At 41.5% G+C, this 13,083-nt stretch overlaps 1 protein-coding gene across 1 annotated transcript in view; it reads right to left on the bottom strand.

Moving 5' to 3' along the window:
* Positions 1-13,083, bottom strand: part of kcnh8 (potassium voltage-gated channel, subfamily H (eag-related), member 8) — a 61,717-nt gene that overhangs the window by 44,606 nt on the left and 4,028 nt on the right. The window contains exon 2 of the mRNA XM_042506559.1: positions 267-500. Within this exon, the coding sequence (XP_042362493.1) occupies positions 267-500 (234 nt within the window). The remainder of the gene's footprint in view (positions 1-266; positions 501-13,083) is intronic.

The raw sequence follows: 13,083 nt of genomic DNA, 5'->3' as shown, positions 1-13,083 counted from the left end.
GCTTCTTCAGAAATAGCCACAGAGATCTGCCATCCATTTATGGAAATGCACAGGCAAAGTCCAGCATGGTAATCACTCTGTCTGTGCACTCTCTAATGGCTTTCTGTGCTTGTCTTCTTGCCTTGGGTCCTACAGTTAATTGGTTAATGGTAAAGGAAGGCACAGAGTCTGTGTTTTATGGTAAAGTGACTTGGTGTGAGCGCAAAAGAGCTGCAAAATGATAAATGAAAGGGACAAACAATTAAACCAACATCTCAACTGCTTACCTGTCTTTTTGTAGAACATGATCTCATCTTTAAACTCCTTTCGCTCCTCCAGGGCGTCATCAATGCTGAGGATGATGCCTTCACTGGTCTCTGGCCCATACAGGAACTTACAGGCACAGCTCTTCTGCATGACCTCGGCTCGGGAGAAGCCCGTAAGCTCGCAGAAGCCATCGGAGCAGTAGACGATGGGAAAGCCCTTCGACACCTGTGCATTAGCCAGGATGAAGTTGCTGTCTGCAGGAGAAAAGGGACGAAGAGGCAAGGTGAGAGGCAGACAAAGAGCTGAGGTAATTACATTATCTAGAGGTTGTGGGGAGTTATGGAAACATTATTTTATTTTTCCTGCCTATCCAGCCTTCGACAAACTCACGGATGTCTTGTGTCCCTGAGTTGAAAGAAATAATGAGCAGCAAGTTTAGCCCAGCTTACCTCAATTCCCAGCTTCTCTCAAAAGGATGGAAATGCACTATTAAACTTCCCTGTTTAACATAACTTCACACTGATTTCTGTGGCATAAAAAAAATGATATCTAATGTGTATTTTAAACTCTAGGCAAGATGGGAAAATAGTAAAACTCCCCACAGACTATAGTTTTAAACTATTCATTATTTGTGTTCCTTCAAGAATCCCTAGAGGCCCACATAATAATCCCTAAACAACCACAGACCCATAAGACTGAAAATATCTGGCAAAGCAAAGTATAAATACGCTATCATTTATTAACACTGGTAATAATAACTAACATTACAAAGAAAAGTTGTGTTCAGCAGCATAAAAGCATAAAACCTGCGATAATTTTGTTTGGTCACTTGGGAGCAGGACAGCAAGCTGTAAAAACAACACTGACATATATCATCTGAGCTGAACATTTTAGGTAATAGCAACATAAAAATTTACATGGACTCATGTTTCTGGTCATTCGACAAATGTAGGTGCTCTCACACACAAAAGTTAGTCAGTCGTTTGTCAATGTCAGGCCATCTGTGACTATCTGTCGCCCTAGTTTTTGCGGTGCGTCCCGCACCGTTGGCACTTTTTTGGCTGATTCAGAATGCTGAGTCAGTGTCGCAGACAGTGGAGCCCATCAGTAAATTAACTCCCTCTGATTGGCAGTTCAACTCAGAGCACGAGAAGAGAAACTTAAGTAAGAGAAGCAAGAGGGCATGAGATCTAAACAAACATGTTATATTCATCAAGATAATTTTGTTGCCATTGAGCTCTTTCGCATAAATGTACCATATTTTTTTGTGTTGATGTCCACCAGGACACAGTAAATATTCTCTATTCCTTCAACACCGGTTTGTGTTGTTAATGTGCCAACTGGCTAACTGGCGTCTTGCATCCGTCCTGTCAGTCATCCAGTTTCCCTTTTTGAAGAATGAATACAGACTACTGTTGTCTGCTGGTATTGTGAGTTATGTCCTCTCATATCAGTGCAGAATGTACGTACTAGTTGGCCAGTGGCTGCAGTCTTTGCGGTGGGTTCAGGTGCAACTTTTTGGTCTACACACATGCGACATGAGGTGACACAACAGCCACAAGTGTTGCCACAAGTTATTTTATGTTGGTTTTATGTGTCTAGCTTTAAATCCAATATTCTCTCTCTTTTAACTCTGATTTGGTCTCAACCAACTCTTGAGGAAAATATCTGGCTCTCTAGCTAAATGCTACATACTCACTTACTTTGTCTGACTTCAGTGGTGCTCGGCAGGTCATGCTCAGTGGGTGTATCAGAGCTTTTTGCTGGAAACAGCTGCCTGCTATGACTGAAAATGGAGTTGATAAGAATGGTGAGTGAATCAAACTGTAAATCTGTGGGCCATTAAACCAAAAAAGTAAGCTGAAAGATGCTAAAATGCTAGATGGTAGAACAGAGAGGGGTGGTAATTCCCTTTGTGTTGGGCCGTATAAGAGACACCTTTCACTTTACACACGGTCACTTGATCCATTGTTATTATAAATATTGATAAGAGCTCATCTAGGACGTACCGCCAACACTGGCCATTGCTTTAACCTTTTGCCTCCCACCAACCACTTTCAAAACTCAGATAATAAAAATGGAAGCATATTCAACTGGTCAGGGGGTGCCTCTCTAGCTGTTTCACTGAAACACTCTCACTGATCACTGAGGCTAAAATGTGACTTTTCAACACAGGCTGATGGGATCCTCAGCTGAGGAAGATGAAGGCTTATGTGGGCTGCAACATGAAGGTCATTTACCTCAATAAATGACTGATTTATTTGCAAACTGAAGAGCAATGCAATCATACTCTTGAAACTCATTCCCTTGTGTCAAGAAACTGACCCTGAATTGATAATACTTTTAGTGAGAGGTGAAGTAAAGCGAGATTACGTGCCAAGGAGAAATTTGGGTAAAGAAAAGAGTGAGCATGAGTGGAGAATCAATGGGGAGTGTGCTGGAGTGATGACAGTGAAAACAGAATCACAAGTCGATCACAGTTAATTAGACTATTTGTGTCTAACTCTAATACACAGATGAGGTGGACCAGCTGTTCCTACCTGGATCCATCTATTACAGCACACAAACGCACCCACCCATCCACACAAACAAACACCCACGGAGCGCAGAATGATGCTGAGCTGGGCTGATAGACAGCTAATGGTTACAGTACAATGCCCATCATACAAGACAGCGGACTATTATGGTTTGGCAGATTCTATATTGTGTGGAAGTGTGTTGCATAAAAAAATTCAAGTCTCAAACCACACACACATACTTAAATAATGAAATTCTACAGCATACATTTGGAAACATCAGTACAATCACAGTCAATGAATAAGTCACACACACATTATAAGCCACTCATATATAGAAACACACAAAGTAATGCGAGCTTGTTTATAATCATTGCTTGAGACATCCTGCAAAGTGACTTGTTTCAATTACATTTCATTACAGAAATCAATTTTCTGCATCAATAATTCCTTTTTCCACCAGCCCTGATGTTTAATCGTTTTATGTTGTACGTCAGGCTTTGTTGAAGGAAACTACCTGAGATTTGAACAGGGAATACAACGGCAGAGAACAAAACCCTTGTAGGCGTCCCTCCAGAGGAATGAGCAACATGTTCCCCTTTATAATCCCAATCAGAGATCAACAATTGCTTCTGCACGCTTGCCAGTGCTTGCTAAGAATTGGAATGTGGGATTGGAGAAATTACCCTGAGATTATGTAACAGAGAATAAAGGATGATTCTGCTGGGTATTAGTTTCATCATTTCTGTTGCTTATACCCAGAGAAGTATTTGCTCAGCTCTGGGGACATAATTACATAGCAAAGTTTGGCTAGGTGTGGCTACTGTATTATTTAATAGTTTTTGGACAACAATTATGGTGTAAGGCTCAGAGAAACAATTTGAGGCTTTGGCTACACAGACAATATTTTTTTCATAAGATAAATTCATTGTTGTTTTTGTATTTTCTTAAGATTTGTTGATAGTAAAAAAATATACAATATCAACAGATTTAACATTTTCTAACAATTATTTCCAATCTTGTATTGTACATAAATTCAGTTGGTTATGATGTGCTTGCTTTGCTTAACAAAGTAACAAAGGAGATCTGAGAACACAGTGACATCCTCAGAATTGGCAAAAAACGCAAGACAGGTTGAAGACAAGAATGGTTGTCAAGCACTTTACTTGGGCATAAAATAGTAAATGAGCATACCTGAAATTTTGGTAATAATCCCTGTGTGCAACTGTGATAGATGTTCCAATGGACAGTGTGGATAATTATTTTACAGTTCACCTCCATTTTCTCTTATGAATAATTTGGCCACCCTGGAGGACTGATCGTCTCACAACTCATGTTTCTTGTCCCATCGGACTCCGTCTTCATGTGGATATCACTGGGTTTCTCACATCTCAGCAATTAACTCGGGTAGAACTATTACCAAAATGAATGTCAATGACTAAAATAAGAAAATAAAACATAAGTTGTAATAAACAAGAGTTATGCTTAAAAGTTAAAGTTGACCCAAAAATAAAAAAAAATGAATGTTTCATGTAGTGCTTTTTATCAATCTAGATTGTTTTGGTGTGACTTGAAGAGTGTTGGAGATATCAGATGTCTGCCTTCTCTCTAATACAATGAAACGAGATGGCATGTGGCTTGTGGTTCTCAAAGCATAAATAAATAAAGATAAATAAATAAGTTCAGAAAACTCAACAGCAATGTCCCTTTCTAGAAATCGTCGCACCATTTATTCCAGATAATCTACAGGCCTTGTTGTAAGGCAGTTTTATGAAGGAACTATATTATATATTTTCATATTTTTTCGACTATACTACACCTGTTAATTGTATTATGGCAGAGAAGGAAGTGACCATCTACTGCTAGCTCAACTTGCACCACTAAGGTAGCTAATATTAAAGGTAAGCCAAGGAGGACGCCATTTATGTTTAAATTTCATACTATCACACGCATGGGCCTGTAATCTATGAGTAGATGCACACTTCCTTCTGTGCAGTGATACGATCGGTGGGTGTAGTTTGGTAGAGAGAAAATAGTTCCTACATGAAACTGCTGACAACAAGGTTTATGAATTATCTTGAGTAACCGGGTCGTGATTTCTAAAAAGAGTCATTGATGAGGAGTTTTTAAAAAATATATTTTTAGCTGCTTTGATCCCCACAAGCTGAGTGACATTTTATAATGGAGATAAGGCAGACACCTTTACAGCTGATATCTCCAATACTCTATAACTCACACCAAAACAATCACAACTGATAAACAGGAAACCGGTAAGAGGTAAAATGCATATTTTTTTATGTGGGGGTGAACTGTCCCTTTGACAAGTTTTGTGAATCACAGTCAACACAGATGAATAAACTGCAGTGACAGCGATACCCGTTCATGAAAATGAAAAACAAGAGCATCATGTCAGCAGTAATACTCTGACTGCATGGCCCAGACAGATGGTCAGAGCGGGTCTCAGCGTTGGGACCGGCTGTCAGACGTGAGGCCCCTCAGGCTCAGGGTAAGCAAGAGAGAGACCGACAGGACTGTTGGCCTCTCTGGGACCCGGAGCAAAGACCTGCAGCCTGTCTGGTGGCAGCCCCCAAGTGCATGAGATGGTGTTGACAGAAAATGCATGTTAACAGTGAAATACACACCACACTGTTTGACGGTGGATTATTTTGGTTGGATAGGATTGACAGATGTAGTGTATGTCTGAGTGTACAGTATGCGTGTGTATGGAGCAGAGGCAAGGTGACATAATCTTATATCTTGTTTAGTGATGCAGATTGGACCACTTGTCTTGAGAGTTTATATAGGGTCTGCTCCGAACACCACTCAATGCAGTCTTCTGCACAGGAAGTGAGGTCTTTTCTGCAAAGCAACATGGGCTACACTACAAAAAAAATGTTGGATTCACGTAATCCAGTTATGTCCACACTTCACAAAACTAGTAAGTGTAAGTGTCAGTGTAATGACAGCTGTACGATTGTTGCTTATCGTCAGTCAAATCAATGATCAAACCAAACATACACAGTCCTGATGAAGCCTAGCTGTGTTTTGGGCGTTATATTCCTTAATAATAACACATACAGATACTTGTTTCAAACTTTTACTTCAGCTGGTGTTCACTTAGTCACACATATTAAATATTATAGAGAAATGCTTTTAAAATTAAGTTTTTATGAGCCTTGTTAATTGTTTGATTTATTATTTCTTTGTCTTTTGATAATCTTGGCAACAAAAGGCTTTAATGTTAACTTTTTAATCAAGGACACAATCATTTTTTTCTTGACTTTTTTTCCATGACTTTTCCAGGTTTTCCATGGCCATGGGGACTTTTTTGCTTTGTCCTTTCCACCAAATGCACTCATCCTTCCTTTTCTATACCTCTCCCTCCTCCTCCTCCATCCTACTGTCCTACTTTCCCTGGCTCCCTCATTTCCTTTGTTAATGCACCAGCATTACACCCCCTTTTGCCCTCCCCCCGCCCTCTATCTTTTCTCCCTTCTTTCCTCCCCATCCCTATATTCCTCTTTTTTTCACAATCACTCTCACTGTCCTTAGCTTTATCCCTCCTCCTCCCCTCCCCGCCTCCCCTATCAACCTTCGCCCCTTCCTTCCATCCCAGCTGTTCTCGATGTTCCTCCTACTGGTTTGGATCTCTCCACCTAATTACTCTTCATCTCATCTCTACCCTTGAAATTCCACCAGACTATCCCTCTTTTCCCCAAACTATTTATTTCCTTCACTCTTTGCGCACCTTTACCTTCTTCCCCAAGACATCTTTGAGAGCATCATCCGTCAACTTTTACTATCTTTCCCCTGCACCCGAAACTCTGTTAAAAAAAAAGTCAGAATCACCTCTCCTTTTCAGATTTCATCTCACCATCTACCACTTCACCCCCCCTACCCCTTCCATTTGTTCCTTTTTTCTACTGCTCTCCTCTGTCTCAACCTCTTCATCACCTCCCCTTTCTCGGCTGTATCTCTACCTCCATTCTGAATTTCTTTTGGCTAATTGCGCCGGTGTAGAAGCCCATAGATCATCTCCCCTCATGCTTGCACTATTGCATGACAGCTGCTGGAGAAACCCCACAGGGACACCAGAGGAGGAGCCAAGAAGGAAAAACAGAGACACAGAAAGAGAGACTGAGGGCAAAAGAGTAGAGAGGGCAGGGAGAGTAAGATGGAAGAAAAAGGAGAGGTGGTTGCAGAGCCTTCTTATGCAATAAAAGTCAACTGATGCGCTGTGTAATTGTTGGTGAGTGAGTGGTTTGTAAAACATGTGCAGACTATTAATAAAGGATAAATTTCAAGTGTGATTATACCATCAAGACACCAGCATAAGACAGCTGTTTCCTCCCGTCAGAATGCATTCCTTTTAAGTGGTTCGGAGATTTGTGTTTTTGAACAGCATTAGGGGTTCGGTCAGACACCTCCATAAAATGACAGACGTTTTCCTGACAAGTGACACCATGTGATAAAATAATGATTTTTTTCTGAGAAGCAAAGGCAAAGTAGTGTTAATATCACAGTTGGCATCCTGCCCTCTACAGTCTGCGTCTGTATCTTTGATGGCAGTAGTGGTGGGTCTGTCAGTCAGTTGGTCCACCATATCATCACAACTATTGTATGCATTGTCTTGAAATTTGGTTCATGGCCCCCAGAAGATGAATATCATTAACTTAAGTAATCCCCTGGCTTCTCCTCTAGTTCTACAACACCATGACATTGTTGATTTTGACTGAAATATCTTGAAAACTATTAAGATGGACTGCCATTAGACATTCATGGCCCTCAGTGGATAAATCCTAAGTCTGGTGACTCTGACTCTGGTGATCCCCTGATGTTTTATCTGGTGCTACCACCCGGTACAATCAATCACTTCTCGACTAAATGTTTCTGTAGGTTATTATCAAGAACGTACGCAGCACACTGCTTTGTAACTTTTTGACCCGCCTGTCAAACCCATGACACTTTTGAATAAGCTTATCTGAACCTGTTCAAACTCTGGTTAACCCCCAGGTTGTACATTGACCTGCGCATCATACACAGGGATCCCTCCTAGAGAAAGATCCTGTAGTGTCTGTAGCGAGAAAACCACAACAACTTTAAGACTCCCGACTACAAGACAGCAGATTTTGTAATGTGCAAAATAACGCAATCTGACAACTTTGTAGGTCTTGTAGTGTAAACTTCAGTGATAGGTACATTCGTGAATGGATCTTTCTTTTAGAAGCCCTCTTAAAGAGCAATGAGTGAACTCAATTCACAAGCAGGAGTTAATCTAAAATCATGCCTCTGTATGGTGTTTGCACATTTGTTTATACAAGCTAGGTTAACTTCTAACTCAGAGAAATACTCTGACAACCAAAAGTCAACCAAACAATAGTGAACCAAGAGTGTTGTATCACTAGTGACAGGGGAATAACACAAACCAGGTCACTCTTCTAATGACTAGTGAATTTAACCTAAATCCAACATCACAGAGCTGAAAGCACGGCTGCAGACTCTGTGACTTTAACAATAATGAGTTAGATCAGAAAACACACAAAAACAATGACAAACGACTTGTGATGTGGTTTAGGTTGGAGAACTTGTTGGAGTTTACTTTCGTAGGTCGGTGCTATACTAAGTAGGTGGGTCAGAGGAAATTTTGAGACACAAATTGCACCATCAGGTACATTCCTTTACTACACTCACCTCAACAGATGGAATAGTGGGGAAGAGGTGAGTGTGTGCTCGTGTTACCTTGTGCACACACTGCTTTGTCCCAGATTTGTGGTTTTAAACACACTCCAGAAATGCTCCAAATGCACATTCACCAGCTCCTAGACAGCCCTGTGACACCACCTAGAGTAACCCCTGAGCTATTTACGGCACAGCAAATCATATGATGGCTGAGCAAGTGCAAGGAAGCAATGGAGACGTAGAGAGAGAGCGAGAAAGAGCGAGAGGGAAGCAGAAACCAACAGAGAGACACAGCAGGAGGGAAAAAATGGATGAGAAAGAACGTGCGAAAGTGAAAGATGTGGGCAGGTAAGGGCAAGAGAAGGTGAGGCTGAGAAATACACCGAGGCAGACAGATGAGGGTGGGAAAGGGACAGTGGGTGACAGGGTGATGTGAAAAGTTGAAAGTAAGTGAGATGGAGCTATGAGAGGTGGAATGATGAAAGATGGGGATGGAGTGCGGTAAAAATTGGCAGGGATGTGGAGAGATGGATGGAAAGACCTCCTCACACCTTTGCCAGAATTAATGCCAGCCTCTCAGAAACCACAACAAAGCAGTCACATAACCACGAAAAAAGTCACTCTGGAGTTGCCATGGTAACCACTGACACACACCATAGCAACCAAGGTTACAACTGTACAATTTGCCTTGTATATTGAATCTAGTCGTCGACGCATGGGATTACGAGATTAATGTCACACACCAAAGTCCCTGTGCTGTGTCAACAAATTGTAGGTATCAGTTATCTGTGTTTTGTGTTGACGTAAGAGCATACACACATTTATAAATGTACACAGGACATGCATGTGCAGACTCACACAGAGGTAATCCTCTCACACCATATAACTGAAAAATCATTAGACAAATCCACAGCCTTAATCACTTCTGTGGCTCTTTATCGTACACTCCCCAAGGCTCTCACCAATTGAAACATTACACCAGTCATTACATTCCTGTAATTTACAAGCCCACCTCTATGCTTTTTTTTTCTCTCTCTCTGCCTCTCTTGCTTAGTGTTTTTTCACCTTCCATTGCCTGTCTCCTCAAATTTTTTGTCACAGCCTCCCTCTCTCTTTTATTTGAAAAATTAATTGAGTTTAAAAATGGCCGACTTGGCCAAGACTTCCACTGGTGAAACCCCGTTTGTCGATCGTTTTGGACAGTCCATTAGAGATGGTGATTAGAGGAGGAATCTTGCTAATTAGGCGGTTTAACAAGGCAGAACGTCTATGGTAACGGGGAGGCACTCATACAGAAGTCCCGAAGTTTGGTGGAACTGACGAGGCGCTCGGCTCCTTTAAGTGGGGAGTAACAATCAAGTCTAGTGACCTCAGAGCGAGGACAGCGACTGCCTGCTGAGTCTGTTCTGATGACAGTGGCTGTATTCTATTAACAGAATACTTTGTCAAAGTCTTGTTACAGCCGGTGGATACTGCTGGGTTGCTATTAATTCAGAACATGAATTTACATTTTCTGCACTGCCTTTGGCTGTGTTGGTTTACAGTGAGTAAGTAGCTAAATGCTGAGGATCTTGTTACTTTTAACGGGACGTGTAACTGATGATGTTGCAGGAAACCGACTTTTCTGATTAATACAAGTTAAAACATGTTGTCTTGAGGCACATAATTGTTCTTTAAGTGTATACACTGAAGCAGCTAAAAGCCCAGTAGCAAAAGCCCTCGGCTATATGCTAGCTACATGCCCAGAAACAGACGGCAGACAAAGTTTTTTGGTGAAACATTTTGCTAATGCACCAGCTATTCTCCTTCAGAAACTCATATAAGTTTGTCCAAAACAGAGCTACTAGTCAAGATTTGTCAGGTCACCTGAAACACAGCCTCAAATAAATGCCAGTCTTGCTCTGTGTATTTTGTATGTGTCAGTAAAGATTTGCTATGAAGTTTACCATGACAAGATTAAGGCGATATGTCACTGTTGTGCTTAGAGTTGGTGCACTTCCCCCTCTCTTGAAAAAACTCAATGATTGCAAGCTTTAATAACAGCACGATTTGATTTTATCGAATAAATATTAAGTAACGATTGATGTCACAAAAAGCCTACTGTATGTCTTTTGAATGAACATTATTGACTTTTTGTCTGGTTAATGTGCAAGCTAGCTGGCTTGCCAGCCACTGACTGTATATAAGAAGGTGAAATAGTCACTGTGACGTCACCCATTGGTTTATGGATTAACCAGAGACATGTACAACTGCAGCCACATTTCTGTTTGAAGCCTACACGACACGCCCCCTACAAACTGTGCCCACGACTGGCACAAGACAAACTGACTAACACCATGGTTAGTTGAATGCTACAACGCCACTTGTAGTGACTAAATATGAAGCCAAAGGTAGCAATTATTCACTTTATCCATTCACTCTATCAAGCATGAAGACGTGATTTACCTTTTTTTCGTAATGACATGTAATCCTTACCTAAACCTAACTGCCTCTCTGTTAACCCAATACATCATAGACACTTACTGGACAATTTCTACAGGGTTTCGGCTGCCAGACCAATAGGCAAAGGAGGCTGATCATACAATGATAGTGGGCTGGTCATGAAGCTGCTGCAGCTATACACCTTACATTTAAGTTTGGCATTTTGGCGAGGAGACGGTGAGGCTGTGAAGGAGAGCTGGGTGATTTTGACAGAGAACCCGACAACACCAACATGGTAGAAACTTGTCATTTGTCAGGTAGCCACAATTACAAATTCACCATACTTTTCAGACTAAGAGATAGCCCTTCATTGCCAACTGATAGCTAGCTGGTAGTAGACCATGCCAGTTAGCTTGGTTAAGTATTTTGGCTGTGGCTAGCAGCATAGCTTGCTGTTACTGATGACCTATAACCAGCCATAGCTTAAGTAACACCAGTAGTTACTACTGTCACAACACCTTTTATTTCACAAAAATGCTTGAACAAATTTCTTTACTTTCTGGTGCAACTGAGCACTCAGGCAGTATACGATTTCTGTGAAAAGATCCTCTGTATCTACATCTTCCACTGGGATACAGCACAGCTCCATCCATTCTGTTTATTTTTACCCTGAAATAAAACAGTCTTGATATTAAGTGGGCTTTGGAGAAAATGGGAACAGCAGTGCCAATCCACTGCCAGTAAGTGAGAGCCCCTCTGCACCCTGCAGCACTACAGTCAATGATGATTGATTACTGCCTCACAGTCTCATAACTGCACTCATTTCGTCTTTCACAGTCATTCTTGAAATGGCAACAACACAAGACCTGCCTTTTCACAACGTGGCATAATCGGATTGTAAAATAACCACATGCTTAGCGTCTATTAAGGGAAATTAAAGAGTTTTTAAAACTGTATGACATATGTAATCCCAGCTTTTCCTAACAAACAACTGAGGTTATCTATACTTAAACAAACCTCACTGAAGCATATGTGCGTCAGCATGTGGTCTGTGGTCTTTTACACTCAGTAATTAGCTCCCCGGGTCTTCCTGTGGGTCATAAGGCTGCTAGTGAGACAGAGCCATCGGGACAGCAACAATATATCCTCTGTCTTCTCTGAGACAGCAGGATCTGATAGTGACGGCTTCCGCCTATTGTGTGCGATACCCAGATGAGTTTTAAACACTCACCTGGCAGCAAGTGGTATAATCACAGTGTGGGATCCCACAGCCACTTTTTAACAGCTTAATTAGATGTGCTGCTCTTAAAGAAAGTTAATCAATGGAGAGGAAACTTCTGCTTTACTGCCCTTATACTCAAAGACAGAGACAGCTGAGCACACACACACACACACACACACACACACAGAGAGAGAGCTACACACTCACCATAAAGTTCTGTGACACAAACCAGCAAAGTGCTGAAATGCTGCACTTTTCTTTTTCTTCTTGCTCTTCCTCCTCCGTGTCTTTCTTACACACATACAGGTCCTTCCACCCAACACCCCATTCCCTCTCTTTCTTTCTCTCTTTCATTCACATACACACTTAAACATACCAACTCAACACACAGCTGTTCCAAGTCCTGGCATCAGTGATTGTGACAGTAATTACCTGCCTAGTGGAGGTGGAACTCGTGTGTGCTCAGAGCTAGAAAATAGCAATCTGGAAGAATGGTGCAGGATGGGGAGCACGCAGCTCACACTGGGAGACTTTACATAGCCCTCTGCTACAACTCAACCACCAAACCGTCTGCTTAATTTGGCAGAAGGACGACATAATGTGGTCTCCATCGCCCCAACGAAGGCCATCACTGGTGGATGAAAAATCAAGTCAAGCAAATATTCTGAACTGGTGACTTAACTGCAAATACTTCAGCGGTATCAAGTCACAGTTTGCTATTTAGAGAAATGTATGGATGATTTAGTGATAGACAGTGGTGGAATAAAACTAACTACATTCACTCAGGTGATGTGCTTAAGTACAATTTTGACAAATTTGTACTTGAGTATTACCATTCACGCTCCCGGAGATTGCCATGTTGTACCGCTATGTTTCTACTGTATCCCAGAACAGACAAACCAAACATTAACTCAAGAGAGGGCCGATCACAGCAACCATAGTAAGCAGCCCCTCTGCAACAAGAGTGTCAGAAAATGACTTGAATTACCTAGTCCTTTT

The sequence above is a fragment of the Plectropomus leopardus genome, chromosome 18, assembly GCF_008729295.1.
Source record: "Plectropomus leopardus isolate mb chromosome 18, YSFRI_Pleo_2.0, whole genome shotgun sequence".
Taxonomy (NCBI): Eukaryota; Metazoa; Chordata; class Actinopteri; order Perciformes; family Serranidae; genus Plectropomus; species Plectropomus leopardus.
Note: the sequence above shows the minus strand (reverse complement) of the source record. Positions and strands in the feature narration are given on the sequence as shown.